The following is a 25,124-nucleotide window of genomic DNA, read 5'->3' as shown; positions in this document are numbered from 1 at the left end:
TCAGGGTCCTGGGATTGAGCCCACATTGGGCTCTCTGCTCAGCAGGGAGCCTGCTTCTCCCTCTCCACCTGCATCTCTGCCTACTTGTGATCTCTCTCTTTCAAATGAATAAATAAAACCTTAAAAAAAAAAAAAAGACAAAAGGTCTTGATTGGCTTTCCAACAGAAGACCTAGGCTACATCTTGAAAATAAAGGAATGATAACTTCTTGAGAGGCAGTGTGTAAAATATTAGTATATATCTCCAAAGGTAGTGTCAGGCCAGTTAAAACTAGTTCACATTAAGGATCATTTAAAATTTATTGCTTCATCAGTCAACTGGTCATAGTCAGAATGAACCATTACAGCCGCCCCCCTAAAGAGAAACTATATTCATTTCTGCTGCTTATAGTGGCAGATGACATATATTATAATTTTTCTTCCTTATAACCGCTCCGTATCAGTCAGTGCTGCTACTTAAGAAGGTCAGCAAATCTGTTACACTATGTTCAAGAAGCTGCACTGTCCTCTAAAAAACAGAGAATTATCCTTAATTTTCTACCTAATCTTTCTACTTACTTCCATAGTCATATTTCACCATAAGCAGAACTAAAGGCTTCAACTCAATGATTCAGCAAGTTTACCTGTGGGAAGTAAATGTATGGTTGTCTGAGATGGTCCACTTGTTGGCACCCCAGATGGCTGAAGAGGTGGTGCTGGCTGGATGGGTTGCAATGGTCGAGACACAGGCTGAGAAGAACCCATGGTTGACACAGGGGTATGGTTTAGCTTTTTAGGGTCTATTAATTAAAAGTGAGACATTGTGATTATTATTGATAGGCAAAAACTAGAAATACAGGTTTTACTTTCATTTGCCAATTTTACATTTGCTTGCCATTGAGTCACATTTACCGCTAAGTGAACAATTTATTTCTATTTACCACATTTACATGTTTACCACGTTAAAACATTTACCACATTAAAACATCACATCACAGCCTTAAATAATTCACCATTGATTCTATCACATATTCTAAGTCACATTTATAGAAATAGTTTTACATTGTTTTTCATCATGTCAATCAGAATAATTTCATTTCCTATATCACACGTATCCATTATCTAGAGCAAGGACATTCTCCTAAACATATATATATATTGATGAATTTTTTTATCAGTGACCTTTATCACTGTTTAGGTTCTTTTGTTAGCTAATATAGAGTGTTGCTTATTTACATTATCCAGTTATTAAAATAAGATACACATAGAGTATCTAATCTCAAAGAAGGTATAGGACAGCCTATGAAATAAATGCTTGCATCTCAGAAAAAGCCCTCAAAAATAGGTAACCACTATATGGGATAATATAAAAAAAAAACTTTTATTCTAAAATAGATACAAATGCATCAAGCATAATGCTACAGAGATCTGTCTTCACTGGTTACTATACTGGATTAAAAGGAAAAAATGTTATCAAAACATTCCTTGGTACTGGTACAATTACTTATTAAGTACCTTGTGAAGCTCCACTCTCTTCATCATCCATTGTGAGATCAATGACACCACCTGAATCACTGCCTGTGGCTTTTCCACTCTGAAAAACAAAACTTCTGCATTTTGCAAAGGAAACTCTGGCAGATGTAAGGGGAAAATGAAATAATACTAAGGGGCAACAAGGATAATGAATAGCCTGGTTCAATCTGGAACACTAAATGGCTTTCCTTGAAAAAAATAGTCTGTCAGACAAATGACCCCAAATACTCATGAGCTATACATCTGTCATCCAGAAAAGAATTTTGAAAGATTTTCACAAGAAATTTTAGAGGTTGTTTTTTTTATTTGCTTATTGCACAGAGCTAAGTACTTTCACTGTTAAGTGATTAAACATAAACACCATTTTCCAGCATTTAAAATATTGATCAATGCTATACCAAATTATCAGTATTAATTCACCAAAGCACCAAAGGCAACTTCAAAGCTAGAACTGGGTTATATAAAATAATCTTCTCCCCTAACAAAAGGTATGCTATAATAAGATATGGTGTATGCTACACTATTAACTGACATCCAACCTAATCAACCCATTGTCCCAAATCATTAGAAATGTAATTTAAAATTCTACATAATAGCAACAAAAAAGGAAGTAGTACAATACAGACCTAAATAGCCAGTATCTTTAAGTCAAAAAGACTGAGGGCATCTTTTAGTTCTAGCTCATATTAGCAATGTGAATTTATATTAAAAGATAACATCCTCAATTCCCAAACTCTGGATATGGGGTCTGTTATAAGGATGAATCCAATATGCATACAAAGAGCTTAACACCAGGTATAACATATACTGTGTAATGTTAATCGTAATTACTTTATAACATATTATACTGAAATCAGCTCCAAATGATTAAGGTTTTCAGCTACAAAATTCAAATTTTATGTAATTCAAGAAAATAATTCCTTGATATTAAAAAATTCAGGTCCAATCCAAAGATAATGATGTAATTCTAAATCTTACAATTATGAATCTCTCTATGATAATGACTTCATTGGAAATGATTTAACACACACAAAAACCTACAATCCAAAAATTAAAGTTCTTAACAAATTCTTTTTTTTTTTTAAGATTTTATTTATTTATTTGACAGACAGAGATCACAAGTAGGCAGAGAGGCAGGCAGAGAGAGGGGAGAGGGGAAGCAAGCTCCCTGCTGAGCAGAGAGCCCGATGAGGGACTCCATCCCAGGACTTGAGATCATGACCTGAGCCAAAGGCAAAGGCTTAACCCACTGAGCCACCCAGGAGTCCTCTTAACAAATTCTTAAAGCATGTAAAAGAATCCACTTACTGCAACGTATTTATAAGGTCCAATTTTCAAAATTTACTAAAATTTAAATTTATCAAAAATTATTAGACAAATATGCAAAGCCCAGTAAAGCAGAATCCAAAAAAAATGTCAAAAGAAAATGACTCCCAAGTGGAACCAAATATTGAATTCAGCAAAGTCTTCAAAACAGCTTTTAAGAATACATTTAAAGAAATAAAGGAAAATATAATAATAACAAATGTATAAGAAATCTCAAAAGTAGAAACTGAAAAACAAAAATTGAAATTCTAGGTCTGAGAAGTACGATTACTAAATTAGAATAATTTTCATTGTATTAAAGAATATTGGAAATCCATTATCCAATACTGGAAAATCCATTTTCCAATATTGGAAATCCATTATCCTGTGAGCTGTAATTACAATTTTACTTTGAAATAGAAGGAAGAAATCTCACCTGTGATGTGCTATCAGCTGCTTTCTTATTAACAGAAGTATCTATTGTTTTGTTTGTCTGGTTTTCTGAGGAATCAAAAAAAAAAAAGTCATTTTTAAAAAGCACCTACACAAGGTGAAAGGTTTGATTGTCTTATATACAACAACTAATGTAATTTTCTCCAATTATTTTCTTCTATTAACATGTCACATATGTAAATGAACTCTCTCACAGACCATTTCTACAGTAACTTTCAGAAGGGAAATTCACAATACAGAGAAAAAACTTCCATGTACCCAATGCCCAAAATATTTAACTCTATCTTAAAGAATATCTTCAAAGAAATAATTTAGGATGTGCATAACTTCAATATCCCAACATATGTAAATGGCTAAAATCTAATTGCTCCATACTATATGCCTTTGGAGAAAAAATGTAACTTTTCCTCTTTGGTAATTTCCTCTTTGGTGAATTTCCAATGCTGAAACATCCTATCCTTGCTTTCTGTAGATAATAATGTTCTTGGTCAAAATATGGCATTTCTTTCATTCCAAATCTCCAGAACACATATAGAGTAAACCATTAAAAAAAAAAAAAAAAAAAAAAGCAGAGGCTTTAACCCATTGAGCCACCCAGGCACCCCCTAACTCTACCTTTTATCTCCCCCAAACCCTTTTCCTGGCTGTAGCCAGTGTTCATGGCTGTCACTCTCCCCTGCAAAAATGCTTTCATCCCACTGCCTACCATCTTTCCATTTATTATCACATACCTTTTCTAGATCTCCCACATCCTCTCACAGAAACCTCATTATCTTAACATTAACCACATTTATAATTAATTACTTATTTAATGGCAACGTCCCCTATTTGATTGCAAGCTTGGTGAGAATGTGGACTATATGTACATTTCTGTGTGTCTGCAAGATTTTAGACCAATTATGGGTATTTAATATTTCATGAGTGAATGAAATTTCCCAAATTTTTATTTGAATTCTAGTTTGTTAACATACAGTGAAATATTGGTTGGAGGAACAAAATTTAGTGATTCATCACTTACAGGTAACACCCAGTTCTTATCCTAACAACTGACCTTCCCTAATACCCATCACCCATTTAACCCCTACCTACAACCGTCTCTTATGGCTTATTTCCCTTGCTCTTTTGTTCCCTCTTTCCCATATGTTCATCTGTTTCATTTCCTAAATTCCACATGAGTGAAATCATATGGTATTTGTCTTTCTATGTCCTGTTTCACTTAGCATCATACACTCTAGCACCCTTCACATCATTGCAAGTGGCAAGATTTCATCTTTTTGATGGGCGAGTAATATTCTGTTGTGTGTGAGAGAGAGTGTGTGTGTGTGTATAATACCTCTTCTTTATCCATTCATCACTTGGATATTTGGGCTTTTTCCATAATTTGGCTATTGCTGATAATGCTGCATAAACACTGGGGTACATATGCCCCTTTCAATCTGTTTTTGTTTTTTGTTTGTTTTTTAAAAATCATTTGGGTGAATATCTAGCAGTGCAATTGCTGGATTGCAGGGCGGTTCTATTTTTACCCTTTTGAGAAACCTCCATACTGTTTTTCAGAGTGGCTTCACTAGTTTGCATTCCCACCAACAGTGCAAAAGGATTCCCCTTTCTCTGCATCTTCACCAGCATCTGTTTTTTCCTGAGTGTTAATTTTAGCCATTCTGCCTGGTGTGAGGTGGTGTATCACTGTGGTTTTGATTTGTATCTCCCTGATGATGGATAATGCTAAGCACTTTTGCATATGCCTATTGGCCATCTGTATATGTTTTGGGAGAAAATACCTATTCATGTCTTCTGCCCATTTCTTAATTGGATTATTTGGTTTTTGGATATTGAGTTTATAAGTTATTTATAGATTTTGGATAATAACACTTCATCAGATATGTCATGTGTCAACGTCATATGTCAGTATCTTCTCCCATGCCATAGGCTGCCTTTTAGTTTTGTTGGTTATATCCTTTGCTGAGCAGAAGCTTTTTATCTTGATCAAGTCCCAATAGTTCATTTCTGCTTGTTTCCCTTGCCACTAGCAACATGTCTAGTAAGAAGTTGCTATGCCCCAGGTTAAAAACGGTTTCTGCCTGTGCTCTCCTGTAGGATTTTGTAGGTTTCCTGTCTCACACTGTGGTCTTTCATCCATTTTGAATTTATTTTTCTGTATGGTGAAAGTGGTCCAGTTTCATTCTTCTGCATGTGGCTGGCTGTCAAATTTTCCTGGCATCATTTATTGAAGAGACTATCTTTTTTCCTTTGGATATGTTCTTGCCTTGTTGAAAATTAGTTGGCCATACAGTTTTGAGTCCATTTCGGGATTCTCTATTCTGTTCCACTCATCTAAGTGTCTATTTTTGTGCCAGTACCATACTGTCTTGATGATTACAGCTTTGTAATACAGCTTGAAAACCGGAATTGTGAGGGCTGCAGCTTTGGTTTTCTTTTTCAGGATGACTTTTGGCTATTCAATGTCTTTTGTAGTTCCACACGAATTTTAGTATTGTTTGTTCTAGCTTTGTGAAAATGCTGATGGTAATTTGGTAGGGATTGCATTTTTTGTGTAGATTGCTTTGGGCAGAATAGACATTTTCACAATATTTATTCTTCCTATCCATGGGCATGGAATTATTTCCCATTTTGTTGTGTCGTCTTCAATTTCTCTATCATAAGTGTTCTACAGTTTCCAGATTTTTTTCCCTCTTTGGTTAGATTTCTTCCTAGGTATCTTATGGTTTTTAGTACAACTATAAATGGGATCAATTCCTTGATTTCCTGCTGCTTCATTTTCGGTGTATAGAAGTGCAACAGATTTCTGTACCTTGATTTTATATCCTGCAACTTTGCTGAACTCACATCTTTGGTGGAATCTTTGGGTTTTCTACATAGTATAATATGTCAGGTGCAAATAGTGGAAGTTTGACTTCTTAATTGCTGATTTGGATGCCTTTTCTTCTTCCTGTCTGATTGCTGAGGTTAAGACTTCCAGTACCATGCTAAATAGTAATAGTCAGGGCGGTCATCCATGTTGTGTTCCTTACCACAGAAGAAAAGCTCTCAGTTTTTCCCCACTGAGAATAATAGCCGTGGGTCTTTCATATATGACCTTTACAACACTGACATATGTTCCATCTATACCTACTTTGTTGACGGTTTTTATCAAGAATGGATGCTCCATTTTGCAAATACTTTTTCTGCATCTATTGAGGGAATCATATGGTTCTTATCCTTTTTTTTAATTAACATGGTAGATTATGTTGATTGATTTGCAAATACTGAACCAATCCTGAAGCCCATGAATGTCACTTTATCATTGTGAAGAATTCTTTTACAATGTCTGTTGGATTTGATGTGTTGTCCTGTTGAGAATTTTTGCATCCATGTTCATCCATGATATTGGCCTGTAATTCCTCTTTTTAGTGGGGTCTTTGGTTTTGGAATCAAGGTAATGCTGGCCTTGCAGAATGAGTTTAGAAGCTTTCCTTCCATTTGGTACATTTTGGAATGGTTTGAGAAGAAATGGTATTAATTCTTCCTTAAATGTCTGGTAGAATTCCCCTGGAAAGCCATCTGGCCCTGGAATTTCGTTCATTGGAACATTTTTGATTACTGATTCAATTTCTTTGCTGGTTATTGGGTCTGTTCTAATTTTCTATTTCTTCCTGTTTCAGTTTTGGTAGTTTATATGTTTCTAGGAATGTTTCTAGGAATTTCAGATTGCCCAGATTGTTGGCATATAATTTCTCACAATATTCTCTTATAATTGTATTTCTGTAGTGTTGGTTGTAATTGCTCTCTAACCTGTGATTTTATTCGAGTCCTTTCTTTTTTCCTTGTGGTAAGTCTGACTAGGGGTTTATCAATTTTATTAATTCTTTCCAAGAACCAGCTCTTAACTCCTCTGATCTGTTCTACTGGGTTTTTTTTTGTTTATTTCTATAGCATTTATTTCTACTTTTATCTTTATTATTTCCTTTCTTCTGTGGCTTTAGGCTTTATTTGCTGTGGGTTTTTTTTTTTTTTTTTTTTTTCCTAGCTCCTTTAGATGTAAAGTTAGTTTGTGTATTTCAGCCTTTCCTTGTTTCTTGAGGTAGGCCTGTACTGCAATCTAATTCCCTCTTAGGACTGCCTCTGCTGTATTCTAAAGGTTTTGGACTGGAGTATTTTCACTTGCATTTGCATCCATGTATTTCTTTAAATTCTTCTTTAATTTCCTGGTTAACCCATCCATCATTCTTAAAAATGCTCTTTAACCTCCATGTATTTGTGGCCTTTCCAAAATGTTTCTTGTGGTTGAATTCAAATTTCATAATGTTGTGATCTGAAAACATTCATTGTATGATTTCAATCTTTTTGTACTTGTTAAGGGCTGATTTGTGACCCAGTAAATTATCTATTCTGAAGAATGTCCCATGTGCACTCAAAAAGAATGTGTATTCTGGACACCTGGTTGGCTCAATCAGTTAAGCATCTGCCTTCAGCTCAGGTCATGATCCCAGGGTGCTGGGATCAAGTTCTGAGTTGGGCTCCCAGCTCAATAGGGAGTCTGCTTCTCCCCCTGCTTGTGTGCATGCAGCACTGTCTCAAAAAATAAATAAAATCTTTTTTTTAAAAAAAATGTGTATTTTGCTGCTTTAGGCTGAAATGTTCTGAATATATCTGTTAAGTCCATCTGGTCCAGTGTGTCATTCAAAGCCATTGTTTTCTTGTTGATTTTTCTGCTTAAAAGATCTGTCTACTGCTATAAATGGGGTATTAAAGTCCCCTACTACTACTATTGCATTATTATCAATGAGTTTCTTCATGTTCATTATTAACTGATTATATATTTGGATGTTCCCAAGTTGGGGGCACTGTTAGCTCTTCTTGGTGGGCAGACCCCTAAATTATGATACAGTGCCCTTCTTCATTGCTTGTTACTGTCTTTGGTTTCAAATCTAGTTTGATGTAAGTATAACTACTCCAATTTTCTTTTTACATCCATTAACATGACAGATGGTTCTCCATTCTCTCACTTTCAATCTGGAGATGATTTTAGGTCTAAAATGAGTCTCTTGTAGGTAGCATATAGATGTGTCTTGCAGCATATAGATATGTCTTTTTTCTTTTTTTAATCCATTCTGATCCCCCATGTCTTTTGATTGGAGCATTTAGTCTGTTAACACCCAGAGTGACTACTGACAGATATGAATTTAATGCCACTGTGTTACCTCTAAAGTGGGAATTTCTGGGCCTTTCTAGTGCTTTTGCTTTTGGTCTTTTCTGTTCCCCCGACTCAAAGTCCTCTTTAATATTTCTCATAGTGCTTGTTTAGTGGTCACAAACGCATTTAATTTTTGTCAGGAAATTCTTTATTGCTCCTTCCATTCTGAATGACACCTTGCTGGATAAAGTAGTCTTGGCTGCATATTCTTCCCATTCAGCATGTTGAACATATCATGCCACTCTCTTCTGGCCTGTCAAGTTTCTGTGGACAGATCTGTTGTGAATCTGATCTGTCGTCCCTTGAGGGTTAAGGACTTTTTCCCTTGCTGCTTTCAGGATTCTTTCCTTGTCTGTGTATTTTGTGAATTTGACTATAATATGCCTTGGTGATAGTCAGCTTTTGTTGGATTTAATGGGAGTTCTCTATGTTTCTTGGATTCTGATGTACGTTTCCTTCCTCAGATTTGAGAAGTTTTCAGCTATAATTTGTTCAGATAAGCCTTCTGCCCCCTTTTCTCTTTTCTTCTGGGACGCCTATGATACAAATACTACTATGCTTTAAGGAACTGATGAGTTCCCTAAGTCTACATTTGTGATTCAGTATCTTTCTTTCCTTCTTCTTTTCATGTCACTGTAGTGTGTGTGTGTGTGTGTGTGTGTGTGTGTGTGTGTGTGTGTGATTGTTGGGAAAGCCTGTTCCAGTCCTGATCCTGAGAGGAATGGCTTTATTAAGAGAAGGTTAAAAAAAAAAGTAGCTAGATCTTATTTTCCCTAGAGCTAAGGCTTCAAAGCACTCTATGATCAGCAGACTTGGTGCTGTGCGGGGCCTGTGCTGGTATTCTAGGGGAGGGGCCTGCTGCACTGATTCTTTAGGTGAACTTGTATGAATGATTAACTATAATTTAAGCCCTATATCTCCTCACAGCCTCTAGGAGAATTTTTACTTTACTATAAACAGAAAATACTGACTTACTCTGGGAGGACACATGAACTATATAATAAAATATAATAAACTACATGCATTCTAGTTAGATAGCCTATGTTCTCATTAAATCAATAATACCTACATAACTATATGACTTAAAATGTTTTAATTATACAACTAATTGATTTATCATGTTACAAATGTATTAAAGGTTGGGGTTCAACCTTCATATTCAGCCAAAATGTGCCATATGGCATCAGCTTGGGTTTTGGGAAGCCTAAACAGCTAAATGGCTATTTAGAGGTGCCATAAATGATGGCACCTCTAAAATGATGCATGATTAAAGAATACATCATTTCAGATCTCATTCTGATTAACACAATAAAAAAAGCTTATCATTCATATTTATGGTTAATATCCAATAGTTTACTTTCAAACATAAGCACTCTAAATAGAACTTGAAATGACGATCTCCTTAATTTATACAATAAAATACATAAAAATGTGTTAAATACATGTTAAAATATAAAAGTTTAAATATAAATGTATTTATTGCAAAAGTAGAATGATGTACAGATTAGAAATGGTTCTGAAAACTATTAGTTTTACATACAAAAACAAGAACAGTGAAGTAATTAATAAATACAAAACAGACTAACGCTATGCCTAATAGAGTGCATTACCTAGCTAATTTTTGGAAAAAAAATATACCCTTTGTGTCAAAAATGGCCATAAAATTTTAAGAAAACAGAATAATTAAATTATAACTCTGATACCTGTATAAGTGTTTAGGGTATGAGCATTCAAAAACTTAAGCAAAATCTTTTAAGTTATTTATTTCTTTTCAAGCCATGGCTTATCAGGAAAAGTTCTTTTTTGAAGAATGTATCTTGTGACCATGAATTAAAAATAGTGTCATCTTAAGCTCAATACTTCATAAAGAGGAAAAACTCCAAAATCACACACAATGTCTATCAGAAATCACTTTCTACCTGACATATTAAAATATACTGAGGATTAGAAATAAATTAGAGAAAAATGAAGCAACCCCCCTGAAATCTTGCTCATTCACTAAAAAACAAGCATCTTTCAGTGCTGTAAACATGAATAACAGAGTCTAAGAGTAATGTGGCAGCAGACAGAGCTAACAAATATTGTTATTGTACTATGAGAACATTTACATTTTAAATATTATTATGAATAATTGTACTGATTAAAATTTCAGATTTCCTCCTGTATCCAAGATATAAATTTGTATGAGGTTGATATTTAAGCTCCTGTCCAATATAATTTTGATCATCTACTCATTTACTCTCAACAACCTTATAAAATACTACAATCACTATTTTACATGAGAAAATATACTCAGAGGGAAAGTACTAATGGCTACATGACAAATTTAAAAAAACAAAAGGCCTTATATCTCACTTATGAAATTTTGTACTTTAGAATCTGTTTTATATTTCATGGTTACTTATTATATCAATAAGAGACATCAGCAGCAATTTCACTATTATACATGATACTTACCCATTTTTGCCCATTTTTACAATAGTGGGAATAAATGTGAAGCCAGAAATGAAATAAAGAATAAGAAAGTTTAAGAATGCATACAAAATGTATGCTTCTTAAGAACAAGGAAGACATAGAATTTTACAGATTTCAAATACAGGTACAATCAATTTCTCCTTTTTGCAATATTGGAAGGCATATAGACATATACAAAGATAATCATATGTCATGGGGAAATACATAAGAAAGAAAACAAGAAGCCAACATTTCTAGTAAATTAGAGAGAGAAGAACCTATTTTTAAACTGTTCCAATTCGAAAAATGTGAGTGATGAATGCACAAAGAACTCTAACAAATGGTAGGGAAGATATGTGGTTTGTCATTTTCTCTTATAAGCATATATTATGTGGAATGATATACTTTAAAATAAATGTGATCTACTTCTGCCAAATTTATTATCTAAGTAATTCAAAATGCTTGCCCCAAAGCCTCAATGAAAAATTTCACCCAGATTAGGAAAAATCACTAAAAGCTAAATTAAAAATCTAACTTTTCATTCAAAATAAATTCCCTCTCAAATACCATCTTAACAACATTATTTCTTAGGTTACTAAAAACTTACTAAAAATAACATCTAGGATATTCTCTCTACTTTCGTCTTCAAATAAAGATAGCCACTTCCACAAACATACACAAATGTTCGATTATCCAAATAGGCCATTAACATGCCTACTTTTCTATTTTTAAGCCTACACAGTCACTTACCAATTCTTGGGGTAGTAGTGCTCTGTTCTGCAGGCGATGAAGTACTAAAAGCAGAGATTGGAATTTTCATCTGTATAGGACCTCGGTTATTTGATGGACTATAGAGTCCTGATGGACCTACTGTAGGTAAGGAAGTCCTTGTGGCTTGTACAATAGAGTGTGCTGTTGGAACAGCCTGTACAGCAAGTGTTGTTCCTAATGGTGCAGCACTGGCAGGAGAGTTCCTCTGAATACTAGGACTGGCCACAGAAGGAACATTGTTTGGTTTAGTGGGGTTTGGCAAGGCTGGCAAGGATACTGGATTTTTGGTAAGACCACTCACTGTAGGTGGGCTTTGTACAGAAATGAACTCAACGTTGCCAGATGGTTGGTTGGTCACTAAAGTCCCTGGATGGCTCTGTAGGAGTTGAGGCTGGGAGGATACTGCAACAGGTACATGCAAAATCACTGGCAAAGGTTGTAAAGAGATTGTAGGTTGGGGATTTCCACTAGGCACCTGAGTAGTAGCAACTACTGTAGCAGTGTTGGGTGCAGGAAGAACTGACGTTGCTGTCAGAGAACCAGAAGTCACTGGAGTCTGCAATTTAGGTTGACTACTGACAACTGTTGGAGGAGTGACAAGACTGGCTGAAGATACTATAAAAAGAAAAAAACATGTCTCAGTTTAAATGGCTGTTTTCATTTATCAGCTAGCATAATACAACACAATAAAATTTAATGAATTACAGTATAATTCTTTTATAAAAAATATAATAAAGTCTTTTATAATAAATTTTCTTTCAGATTTAAGTTTTGTAAATTCTCAGAATTAAATTTTATAGAAGCATTTTTGCATCTGTATTTGGCACACAGCTTATGATTAATATGGAAGACTGCTTAGTATCAAGACAGTGTCTGAAAATTATTATCATCACCTCAGAGTAACTGGAATTTGGTAAAGTAAGTAAGAATTTGGTAAAGTGGTACAGATATTTTTGTACATTTCTGTACTATATTTTACATTAAAAATATAAATGCCTTAGGACACTGAGAAGATATAAACTCAGACAATCTAGTAAAAGTCATCACTATTAATGAATAAAATAAGCTTGGTCATTGTATTTTATCACCTGGACCATGTGTGAAACCTCTATCTGTGTATCAAGTTTCACAGAATTACCTGGCAAGAGCTAATATGGGGAGACTGCCTCTACTGACACTCTAGTGACATTATATGATTTGGGAAATAAAAGAGTAAAGATGGGAGATGAATTAAGAAATAAGAGAAATGATACCAAAGACCAGAAAAAAATCAAAATGCTGGTCACTGGAATCTTAAATAATTTTGGTTTAACTATTTATTTATTCTCATTTGAATGGCTTTCAAACTGATGGACCAAGTGTCTTTCACACTGTCTGTAGTCTTTCCAAACTCAAAGGCACACTAGAGCAGCAATCTTAATCTTCACTGTTATCCAGGGGAACACCTGGGATTACGGAGACCCTCTCAGGGAGCTAGCAATGTCAAAACTTTTTATAACAATAATAAGATTTCACCATGTAAGTATTTGCACTGACACAGCAAAAGCAATGGTGAGTAAAACTTGATGCCTCGTACAAAACTCAAGGTAGTGAGTGGTACCAAATGATCACTGCGTTCCTTATCACCACACGCTTACAGTAAAAAACAAAGTGAGCTTCACTGAAGAATGGCATAATTCAGTAGTAAAAAGTATTAATTTTATTAAATCTCAACCCTTAAATATAGGTCTTCCGAATATTCTGTGTGAAGAAATAGGAAATACACAGCAAGCATTACCACCGCATGCCAAAGCAGCATGGGTGGCTCAGGGATAAGTGCTTGTACTATTACTGTTAAGAGTTACAAAGCTGAGCTAAAAGCTTTTTACATGGAAGACGATTTTTACTTGAAAGACGATTTACAGATATACTGTGATTATTCACACTTGAGTATCAGACTAATCTTTTCTTAAAAATAAACCATGGCGTCAGTTCAAAGAAAATAACTGCAATGGTGCAATTTGAGCTTATCGGCAATGATACAATTTGAGTTTAAAAACAAAAATTCGAACTTTGGAAAAACTTGTATCTGCCACTGAGAACATGACAACTTCCCAAATCTTCAAAGATTCTTCTGATAAAAATCGACTGTGAAATAAATGTGATTTTTAAAAAGTTTATTAATGAAATGTGTCAACAATGGAAGTCTTACATAACTAAGTGAATATTTTCCAAATGATTGATGAATGATAGCACCAAAAGATCCATCCAAGTATAGACAGACAAATGGATTTTTTCTTAAAAGAAGGAGGGGCAGACAGAGAAGGGAGAGAGAATCCCAAGCAGACTCCACACTGGGCATGGAGCCAACCAAAACCAAGAGTCAGACACTAAACCCACCACTACACCCAGGTGCCCCCAGACTTTCTGTCAAAAGTCAGAAAAGTTTATTGGTATGGTTTCACATTCCATTTTTCAACTGACCTTTAATAAACTACTGCCTATGCCAAAGAAGAATATCCACAAATCTAAAAGGGCTAGTCCTTTTCCAACTATATATTTGTATGAGGCTGAATTTTCTTCACATATTTCAATCAAAACATCAAACTGCAACAGACTTAATGCAGAGATATAACAATCTTCAACTATCTTCAACTGTCTTAATGTTTTAAGTTTAAAAGAGATTTGTAAACCTGTAAACTATAACTCTTCTCACTGTTTAAGCTTGAAAAAGGTGTTTTTCATTAAAACATGTTATTTGTGTTACATGATATAGGTTTGTTATTTTTTTTTAATTTTATGTATTTATTTGACAGAAAGAGAGATCACAAGTAGGCAGAGAGGCAAGCAGAGAGAGAGGGAGAAGCAGGCTCCCTGCTGAACAGAGAGCCCGATGTGTGGCTCGATCCCAGGATCCTGAGATCATGACCTGAGTTGAAGGCAGAGGCTTAACCCACTGAGCCACTCAGGTGCCCCTGTTTGTTATGATTTTTAAGTAAACATTTAAAATTTTATGTTTCAATTTCTACTACAGTAAATATCAATTAGTATAAGCCATAAAAATGAAAGCTCTTTGGGATTCTTTATATTATTATTATAAGATTATACAGGGATATAGAAACCAGAAAATTTGAGAACCACTAGAGACTTGAATTTCTATATTTGCATGCGTATCTGTAATCCTAATTTTTTTTTTTTTAAAGATTTTATTTATTTATTTGACAGAGAGAAATCACAAGTAGATGGAGAGGCAGGCAGAGAGAGAGAGAGAAGCAGGCTCTCCGCTGAGCAGAGAGCCCGATGCGGGACTCGATCCCAGGACTCTGAGATCATGACCTGAGCCGAAGGCAGCGGCTTAACCCACTGAGCCACCCAGGCGCCCTGTAATCCTAATTTTTAAATAAAATTTTGTACTTGTTGAATTTTAGATAAATACCTCATTTATCTTAGAACTTATTTATCTTAAATCATTTTAATTTCAGAAATTTGTAATAAAAAAGAACCAAAACCTTCAGTTCCTAAGAAAATGTTATTTTGGTATTAAAAAATATTACCTGTATTCACAGGGGTTGGAAAGGTTGGTGGTGCACTCTCACTTACATTCCTTTTGGACTCCAGCATCTGTCTCACTGTGCCTGCATTTCTACAAAATATATATATATATATATATACACAAATAGTCAGTGAAAATGCCATTCAGGAGGACATCATTTTATGAATAGAGAAAGCAGTGGCCGATAGGGGAAAGCATGGCAAGACCTGGGTATTGTAGCACTAAAGTGCAAATGAATGCATAGATAAAGATGGCACATAGACTTCAGCATGCTGGGGTCTATGGAATTAAGGAAGAGTCTTTCTCTTATATTCTAATGTCCTCAACACTTTAACAAAAAGCCAAATGTACATCCCAGTATCTATAGACATTAATTTTTATCACCCTTGATCAAAATATTTCTCAATTACTTTGCAAGAATACTATTTAGCACAAGTGGTTAAAGAAATCTTCAATAACCAAAGAAAGCCTCAAAATAAATTAGCAAAACCATAACCACAAATGAACAATTATAACAAAACAAAAAAAGAAGAAAATCTAAATCCAGAATACCAAACACTTATCTCTACAAAAATAAATAGCAATACATTCTAAAATTTTCCTGTAAAATAAAGAAAATCAGAACCTTGTTCTATTATTTAAAAACTTGAAAGACTGTTTACAATTCTCACCTGTATGGCACATTGTTGTTATTGCTGTTGACATCAACTACAGACTTTCCTGGTGATACTGGTGGGTTTGGTGGATTCTGGGGGAGAAAAACACCCACGTAAAATAAAACCCAATTCACAAGCAATCTTTAAAAATATGACCTTAACTCGACCTATTGTGACCATTTTGTAACATGTAAGAATGTTGAATTACTATGTTGAGCACTAGAAACCAGTATTATAAAAAAAAGAAAACAACAACAACACAAAAAAATCTTATATGCTTTCATTATATATTACCTGTTACTTCCAGAAAATATTACTAGAGGAGAAAAGAAAAAAGCCAGGGCTTTGAATCTTGACATTGCCACTTAAACAAATTACTTAAAACAAATTACTTAACCCATTGCGACAATTGTGTGAAAGATTAATATAATAATTCCTATACCTCAGTTTTTTAAGATGAGTAAATAGAGAATGTGAAAGTGGTTTACATGCTGTAAGGGTTCAATAAATATTGATAATATGAATCTGAAGAATAATTAGACATATCTATTCAAAATCAAGTGAATGCCTACTTCATACCACACATAGCAGGCACCAAATTACCAACAGGAACTCAACAGAGTACATATTTATTCTTTTACAGAAATAGCTGATTACCAATAAAATGGTACTAAGGCCACAAATCAAAATTATTTTTTCAATTATTGTTTAAAAAATAACTACTTGCCACTACGTCACTGGTAACTTCATAAAAAGATATTTCAATTCTAAACTTAATTAAGTATTAACTAATTTCAGCCTTTTCCCCCTCAAAACAAGGAATATAGAAATGGAATTCTTATACATATACATATTAATTATCATTACTTGGGCCTCTGTTAATTATACTATCATCATATTATTTCTTAAATTAAGAAATATAAATAATTCTGCTCAAGATTTAATTAATGTAATAGTAATAATAAATACTAAAACAAAGGTGGCAGGTGCTTAAAATCACATCAAGTAGATGCCGCTAATCACTCTTTTCAATCAACCAATCTTGATGCTCTTTACAGGATAAAAGAATAACTCTGACCAACAAGTATAGCATTATACTAGTTATACAGGTAGAGAAGATAAGAGAAAAAACTACCATGAATTGCTCAAAAGGTGCTTAAAATCTGCCTGTGGACAAAAACACATGAAACAAATAGAAAAGCAAATTAAAGTTTAACAGTGCAATGCTGATGGAAAAACTTTTTAAAAAAGTTTTTGAGGAAAATGCATCTTCATATAGGTAACTACACTGAAAATAGCTAAGATGAAGATAAAAAACATTTCAAGGAGAAAAATAGAAAAAGAAGGAGTAAAAGCATAATAAATAAATACAACTGGCTTAGAATATGGGATGGCCAATGGATGGAAGACCTTAAGTACTACAGTGTGGTGACACCAACAGATGACAGAATAGGAAGACTAACATCTTCATCCCTCATGGGATGGATCAAATTTCCTTTGTCAGAATTCCAGAAGCCAGTCAAGAGGTTATAGGACCCCAAGCAATAGCAAGGCAAAGAAGAAGTGCTTTGCAGTCGTTAGGCAAGTCTGTTGTACTTATCCACTATATCCCAAAGTCCTCCTGATACCTACAACACAATCAAAATTTCTCATTTCTGGCTTCTCCTTCAAAAAGGAAAGAGAAGGGGCGCCTGGGTGGCTCAGCGGGTTAAGCCTCTGCCTTCAGCTCAGGTCATGATCTCAGGGTCCTGGGATCAAGTCCCACATCTGGCTCTCTGCTTGGCAGGGAGTCTGCTTCCTCCTCTCTCTCTCTGCCTGCCTGTCTGCCTGCTTGTGATCTCTACCAAATAGATAAATAAAATCTTTTAAAAAAGGGGGGGGGGGAGAAGAAGAGTGGAACTTTCATGCAATATTCTGGCTTTTCTGGGGACTGTCCAAAGCACTGGTTTCTGTTTCATCTGATCTGTAGCACATGTTGGATGTCTAGTGGCCACATGAGAACAAAGGTTGAGCCTATTAGCTTGTTACAGCACCAGAAAAACCATTCTAACACAGACAGCAGGGGGACCTCCAAAAGCATGGCTTATAAAACCAAAACTGTAATATGGAAGACAGATGTCAGTGGGGAGTTTCTGAGTAGAAAGAGACAAGCCTCTTCAGATAAAAAACTATATTCACAAGCTCAGAGAAATCATACACACACAAGCTCAGAGAAAATACATCTCTAAAAAAGGCCTGAGAGGTCCCAAGTATATACCTGAACTGAACAGTAAAGGTCTTCCTCTGTACAAAGAACTGTGAAAAGACAGGGAAAGGTGGTTCTTTTCTTCAAATGCCCAAATTTCAATCTAAGAGAACTAAACATAGAGCCCCAACAGAGAAATACAGTCCCAACAACAACAACAAAATCTTCAGAAACTGACCCTAAAAGAAAATGGCGATCTGTGAATTACCCATTAAAGAATTCAAAATAACCAATATCAAGATGTTCAATGGGGTAAAAGAAAACACAGAAAGAAAACTAAAAGAAATTATAAAAAATCATGCATGAAGAAATAAAAATTTTAACAAAGAAACAGAAACTCTAAAATAGAAACAAAAGAAATTCTGGATCTGAAGAATAACTGAATTGAAAAATTCACTACATGGGATCAACACCAGACTGTACCAAGCTGAATAAAGATTTAGTGGACTAGATGACCAGTTATTTGAAATTATCAAATTACAAAAGCAAAAGAAACGAGAAGAAAAAAGTGAGCAGAGCCCAAAGGATTTCCGAGGCACCACTGAAAAAACTAATACATGAATATGGGAATCTAAGAATAGAAGAGAGGAAAATAGCAGAAGGCATTTGCAAATAATGGCCCCAAACTCTCCAAATTTGAGGGTTCTCAAATTCAAAAAGCTCAGAAACTTCCAAATAGAATAACTCATGGATCTATACTGAAAAACAGTCAAGGTGTTGAAAGTCACAGATTTAAAATTTTTAAATAACAAAAGAAAAACTCATTACATTTAAGGTAGCTCCCATAAGATTATCAGTAGTTTTCTCAGCAGATAACTAGAAGGCTACAAGGGGGCAGAATGATATATTCAAAGTGTGGAATAAGAAAAATACCAAGCAAAAATACTATATCCAGCAAAATTTATTCAAAAATTAAGGCAAAATTAAGATTTTCCTAAATTAAAAAAACTGGGGAAGTTCAAGACCATTAGATCTGCAATCCACACACACACAAAATGCTAAAATAGGTTCTTCAAGTGAAAATGAAAGGATATGAGATGGCAACTTGAAAGTATACAAACAGATGAAATTCTCTGATAAAGGTAAATACAGAATCCTGCATTACTATTACTAGAAAGTTAGTGCAGTAAATCACGTGTAATTGTACATACACATTTAGGCATAAAAGTAACTGTAAATTTATGTTAAAGGATATAGAATTTTAAAAAGATATAATAAAACTAATAACAAAGTTGTAGAGGCAGAAGTTCTTAAATATGATTGAAGTTGCTATCAGTTAAAATAGTTTATATAATCCCCATGGTAATCAGATAAAACACCCATAAAAGATACATAAAAGGACATTATATAATGACAAAAGCACCAACTGACCAAATATAGTATTTATACACATATATACACATAACATCAAGGCCTCAATGTATAAACACTGACAGAATTGAAAAACAAACAGCAACACAATAATAGTTTTCAGTCCATCATTCTATATAATGAGTAGATGATCCAGAGAAACATTCAATTAAGGAAATAGCAAAAGTGAACCAATACCAAAGACCAAATGGACCAGACATTTATAGAAATTTTCTCCTAACAGCAGAAAAATACAAAATTTTTCTCAAGTGCACACAGAACATTCTCCAGGACAGATCAAATATTAATCAATCACAAAATAAGCCTTAACAAATTTATAAAAATGAAACTCTGACCAAGTATCTCTTACAACCACAAAGGAACAAAAGTAGAAATCAAGAGCAGAAGGAAAAATGGAAAAGTCATATATATGTAGAAATTAAACACTTAAAAAAACTAATATATAAAAGAAGAAATCACAGATATATCAGAAAATATCTTAAGATAAATAAAAACACAAACACAACATACCAAATTTATGGGAAAATTTATGCAGCAAATGTAGTACTAAGAGGAAGATTTATGGTGGTGCATGCTTCCATTAAAAAAGGAGAAAGATCTCAAATCAACAACCTAACTTTACACTTTGAAGGACTTAAAAAAAAAAAAAACCTCAGGAGAAGGAAGGAAATGATAAAGTTGATAGCAGAAATAAACAGAGAACACAAAGTCAATAGAAAGAAAAATCAACTGAGAGTTGGCATTTCAAAGGATCAAAAAATAAGCAAAACTTTTCCTAGATTACCTGTAAAAAAAGAAAGAAGACATAAATAAATAAAATCATAAATGAAAGAGGATGCCACATTACAACTGATACCACAGAATTAAAAAGAATCACAAAAGACAACCATAAAGAATTATAAAGCAACACATTGGATAACCTAGAAAAAAATGGATAGCTTTCTGGAAATATACATCCAAGACTGAATCAAAAAGAAAATAAAACTTTGAAGAAGATCTACACAGTAGTGAGACTGAATCAGTAATCAAAACCATTCTAATAACAAAAAATACCAAGGACCAAGGCTGCCACGCAGAATTCTACCAGACACTTAAAGAAGAATTAACTGCAGTCTGCCAACTCTTCCAAAGAATTGATGAGGAGAGAAAACTTCCAAACCCATTTTATGAGGCCAGCATACTTGATACCAAAACCAGACACCACAATAAAATTCACCAGCACACTGAAAGGATTATACAACATGACCAGGTGAGACTTATCCCTGGAATGCAAGGAGAGCTTCACACAAAAATCAATCAATGTATAAGTCAATCAAACACCACATTAATAAAATGAAGGGGGCGGGGAAACAACATGATCTTAATTCTTGTAGAAAAAGCATTTCCTGTATTTCAACACCCTTTCACGATTTAAAAAAAAAAAAATTAAATTAGGAATGGAAGGAAGTTACCTCAACATTATTAAAAACAAACAAACAAACAAACAAAAAACCTATACATCAAAAGCCCACAGCTAACATCACACTCACCAACTTCTGTTCAACATGGTACTGGAGAAGATCTCACCAGAGCAATAAAACAAGAAAAAGAAATAACAGGCGGCCATACTAGAAAGGAAAAAGTGCCATTTTCTCTGTTTGCAGATGACGTGATCTTATAGTCGGAGAGCTCTCAAGGTGGGGCACCTAGGTGGCTCAATCCTTAAGCATCTGCCTTCACTCAGGTCATGATCCCAGGCGTCTGGGATCAAGTGCCACATCAGGCTCCCTGAAGCCTGCTTCTCCCTCTCCCACTCCCCCTGCTTGTGTTCTCTCCCTCACAGTCTGTCAAATAAATAAATAAAATCTTTAAAAAAAGAAAGAAAGAAAGTTCTCAAGAGTCCACACAAAAAAGTTCAAACAAATAAATTTAGCAATGGTATAGGATTAAAAATCATCAAGAAAAATCAATCATACTTCTATATACTAACAACAAACAATCTGAGAAACAAATTAAGAAAATAATCCCATTGCAATATCATTAAAGAGAATAAAATATTTAAAAGTAAATGTAACCAAAAAGGCAAAAGACCTTTAAACTGAAAACAACAAATACGGTGGAATGAAATAAAAGCCGCAAATAAATGAAAATACCCCATGTTCATGGACTGGAGCACTTAATACTGTTCAAATGTCCATACTACCCAAAGTGATCAAAAGTTTCCATGTAATTTCTATGAAAATCCAATGTCATTTTTTGCATTAATAGAAAAAAGCATTCTATAATCCATATGGAATCCCCAGGGCAGAAGAACAAAGTTGGAGGCTTCATACTTCCTGATTTCAAAACATATTACACAAAGATACAGTAATCAAAAAAGTGTGCTTGTGGCATAAAGACAGGCACATAGACCAACAGAACAGAAGAGCCCAGAAATAAACTTTCACGTGTACAGTCTTTTAACAAATGGTATGAAAACTGGATAGCCAAACACAAAAGACTAACGTTGGACCATTAAACCATATACAAAAATTAGTTCAAAATAAATCAAAGATCTAAATATAAGACCAAAACTAAAAATTCCTAGAAAACATAGGAGGAAAGTTTCATGACATCAAATTTTGCGATTATTTCTTGGATATGACATCAAAAGCACAGGTAACAAAAGCAAAACAAAGGAGGTTACATCAAAACTTAGAAACCTCTGCACATCAAAATAAAAAAAAAAATCGAGTCAAAAGGAAATCTATGGAATAGGAGAAAATAACTGCAAATCATATATCTGATAAGAGGTTAACATCCATCCAGAATATATAAAGTCCCATAACTTAACAACTTAAAGCAACCTAATTAAAAAACAGGCAAAGGACCTAAACAGACACTTCGCACTTTTCCAAAGATATGCAAAATAGTCAACAAGTATATGAAAAGATGCTCACCACCACTATTATTAGAGAAATTCAAATCAAAACCACAGTGCAATGCCACCTCACATTCATAAACATGGCCACTATGACAAGAGAGAAAATAACAAGTGTTGACAAGAATGTAGAGAAATAGGAACCCCATGCCTTGCTGGTTAAGAATGTAAACTGGTGGGGCGCCTGGGTGACTCAGAGGGTTAAAGCCTCTGCCTTCAGCTTGGGTCATGATCTCAGGGTCCTGGGATAGAGCCCTGTATCCGGCTCTCTGCTAAGCAGGGAGCCTGCTTCTCACCCCCCCCCCCCCACTTGTGATCTCTGTCTGTCAAATAAATAAAATCTTTATTTAAAAAAAAAAAAAAAAAAGAACATGGGGCACCTGGGTGGCTTAGTGGGTTAAAGCCTCTGCCTTTGGCTCAGGTCATGATCCCAGAGTCCCCAAATCGGGCTCAGCAGGGAACCTGCTTCCGTTCCTCTCTCTCTGCCTGGCTCTCTGCCTACTCGTGATCTCTGTCAAATAAATAAATAAAAATCTTAAAAAAAAAACCAACGTAAAATGGTGTGACCTCTTTAGAAAATACTATGGTAACTCCTCAAAAAACTAAACCCAGAATTACCAAATGATCCAGCAATTTCACTTTTGAGTAGATATCCAAAAGACTTGAAACTAGGATCTTAAAGAGTTACCTACACACAGATGTTCATTGTAGCATTATTCACAAAAGCCAAGAAATGAAAGCAGCCCAAATATCCATCAATAAAGGAATGAATAAAGAAAATGCAGTAAATACCATATACATAATGTGGAATATTATTCTGCCTTGAAAAGGGAATCTTGTTACCTGCTATAGTATAGGTATCAGTCACCAAAAACAAAAACAAAAACTAAACAAAACCCAAACACTATAATGACTTCATTTATGAGAATCTAAAGTAGCAAATCACAGAAACAAAAAGTAGCTGAGTGCTGAGGGGAGAGGAAATGAGAGATGTTCTACCTTAGCAGAGCATCAGTTTTGCAAAATAAAAAACACCTAAAGATCTATTACACAGTGTTAATACAGTTAATACTTCTGAATCATGAAGTTAAAAATGATACATTTGAGACTGTGTGTGCAGCACAAGTAAAACAATTTTAAGAGTTTAATAAAAAAATTAAAATGTAGAATAATCTAAAATTTTACTCAATTACATCACTGATTTCTCATAAAAGATGAGAAGTATCTTCATATTTCTTTTATAGTAAGAACTAGAAAGGACAGAAGTTAGAGATAACAGTCATAAGGCAGTAACAGATTAGATTATAAATGTGGACTTAACAGCAAACTGCCCATGAGGGTTTTCTGCTCTTTTAAAAATTAAAATAGAAAATGTTTTAAGACAAACCTGCATGGTGGGGTTTGTTTTTAACTGGTTAATATCAGAGGATCAAGGAACAAATCTAAATAGAAGAAAAGCATTTAAAGTATTACTGTTTATTTATTTATTTATTTTAATAAAGGGGAAACTAAAGTTTTAAACTTTCATTCTGTATTTCTCTTGTTTTTAAAACCTAGCATGACACAGATGTAAAATTATACTAGATACCATAATTAAACAGAATTAGGACAAGAATGAACAAATTCTTGAGATTTCTAGAAATCTCTCACAAAAAGAAAATTTAACAAGAATGGGTAGAAAGATGTCCCAGTTTGGCAATGTAAAACTGGCCTTACCCAAAAGCTAATTAACGAAGGAACAAAATCTGAAAGCCTGAAGACCACCTCAATATTTTTCTCAAGCACCACATATCCTAATTGTTCAAATTAATCTTTTCTAATCTTAAGGAATTATACAGTATTTTGTTGTTTCCATAATATTTACAGCTCTCTATAATAAACCTTTCAGGGATTGTAATATTTTCATATCATTCTTAAAGTGTGTCTCTGTCTGTCACTTTTAAATATGTAAAGAAGAACAACTAGAAAGTAGTTCTGAAAGCAAAATAGACAAACACTGGGAAGTATATGGTGGGCAGCATGCTGCTTAGTTCAAACATAAGGATAAAAGGGAAGAAGGAAATACGTACTGTACAAAAACAAAGGGAAAACCGCAAAGCCCTTTCTTTGGTTCAAGCACAGCTAATGAAAAAGATTTACATCAGGGCACCTAGGTGGCTCATAATGTCTGCCTTCGGCTCAGGTCATGATCCCAGGGTACTGGGATGGAGCCCCACTTGGGGTTCCCTGCTCAGCAGGGAGCCTGCTTCCCCTTCTTTCTCTCCTTCTGCTTGTGCACTTTCTCTCTCTCACTCTCTCTCTCTCAAATAAATCAAATTTTTTCAAAAAAGACTTACATCAATTTTCTAATCTGAAAAATAAAACAGTGCAATTTTTATATTATAACAAATAAATGAAGCTGAAAAAATGAATCAGGAAATTGTATGATTATAATAAAAAGAATCTTTGGGAATGGCCAAAGGAGGGTTTGCTGAGATTAGTCTGTGTAGAACAAAGATAAAAACTATCAATTGCTCAAGAAAAAAGAGCAACCAGAGTTTACAAAGTTAAGTAAAAACAATACAGATGGAGAACAGATTAGCAGTTGCCAGGGGACAGGAACAGGTGGGTGTGGGGGGAAATGAGGTAGGTTTAAACTGTAAAAAGGCAGCATTAGGGAGTCCCTTCATGGTAATGGAACAGTTCTAGATCTTGACTATGGTGGAGGTTATATAAATCTATACATGGGATCAA

At 34.4% G+C, this 25,124-nt stretch overlaps 1 protein-coding gene across 1 annotated transcript in view; it reads right to left on the bottom strand.

The window, feature by feature from the left end:
• The window catches only part of LOC132020290 (activating transcription factor 7-interacting protein 1-like), a 34,212-nt gene extending 13,174 nt beyond the window's left edge, over positions 1-21,038 (bottom strand). The window contains exons 1-8 of the mRNA XM_059404480.1: positions 21,022-21,038; positions 20,674-20,754; positions 15,892-16,017; positions 15,222-15,310; positions 11,668-12,303; positions 3,253-3,317; positions 1,494-1,572; positions 623-778 (exon numbers count right to left, since the gene is read on the bottom strand). Coding sequence (XP_059260463.1) covers positions 623-778; positions 1,494-1,572; positions 3,253-3,317; positions 11,668-12,303; positions 15,222-15,310; positions 15,892-16,017; positions 20,674-20,754; positions 21,022-21,038 — 1,249 coding nt within the window. The remainder of the gene's footprint in view (positions 1-622; positions 779-1,493; positions 1,573-3,252; positions 3,318-11,667; positions 12,304-15,221; positions 15,311-15,891; positions 16,018-20,673; positions 20,755-21,021) is intronic.
• Positions 21,039-25,124: the final 4,086 nt, after the last annotated feature.

The sequence above is a fragment of the Mustela nigripes genome, chromosome 6 (assembly GCF_022355385.1).
Source record: "Mustela nigripes isolate SB6536 chromosome 6, MUSNIG.SB6536, whole genome shotgun sequence".
NCBI lineage: Eukaryota > Metazoa > Chordata > Mammalia > Carnivora > Mustelidae > Mustela > Mustela nigripes.
This window is presented reverse-complemented; position numbering and strand designations above follow the sequence as displayed.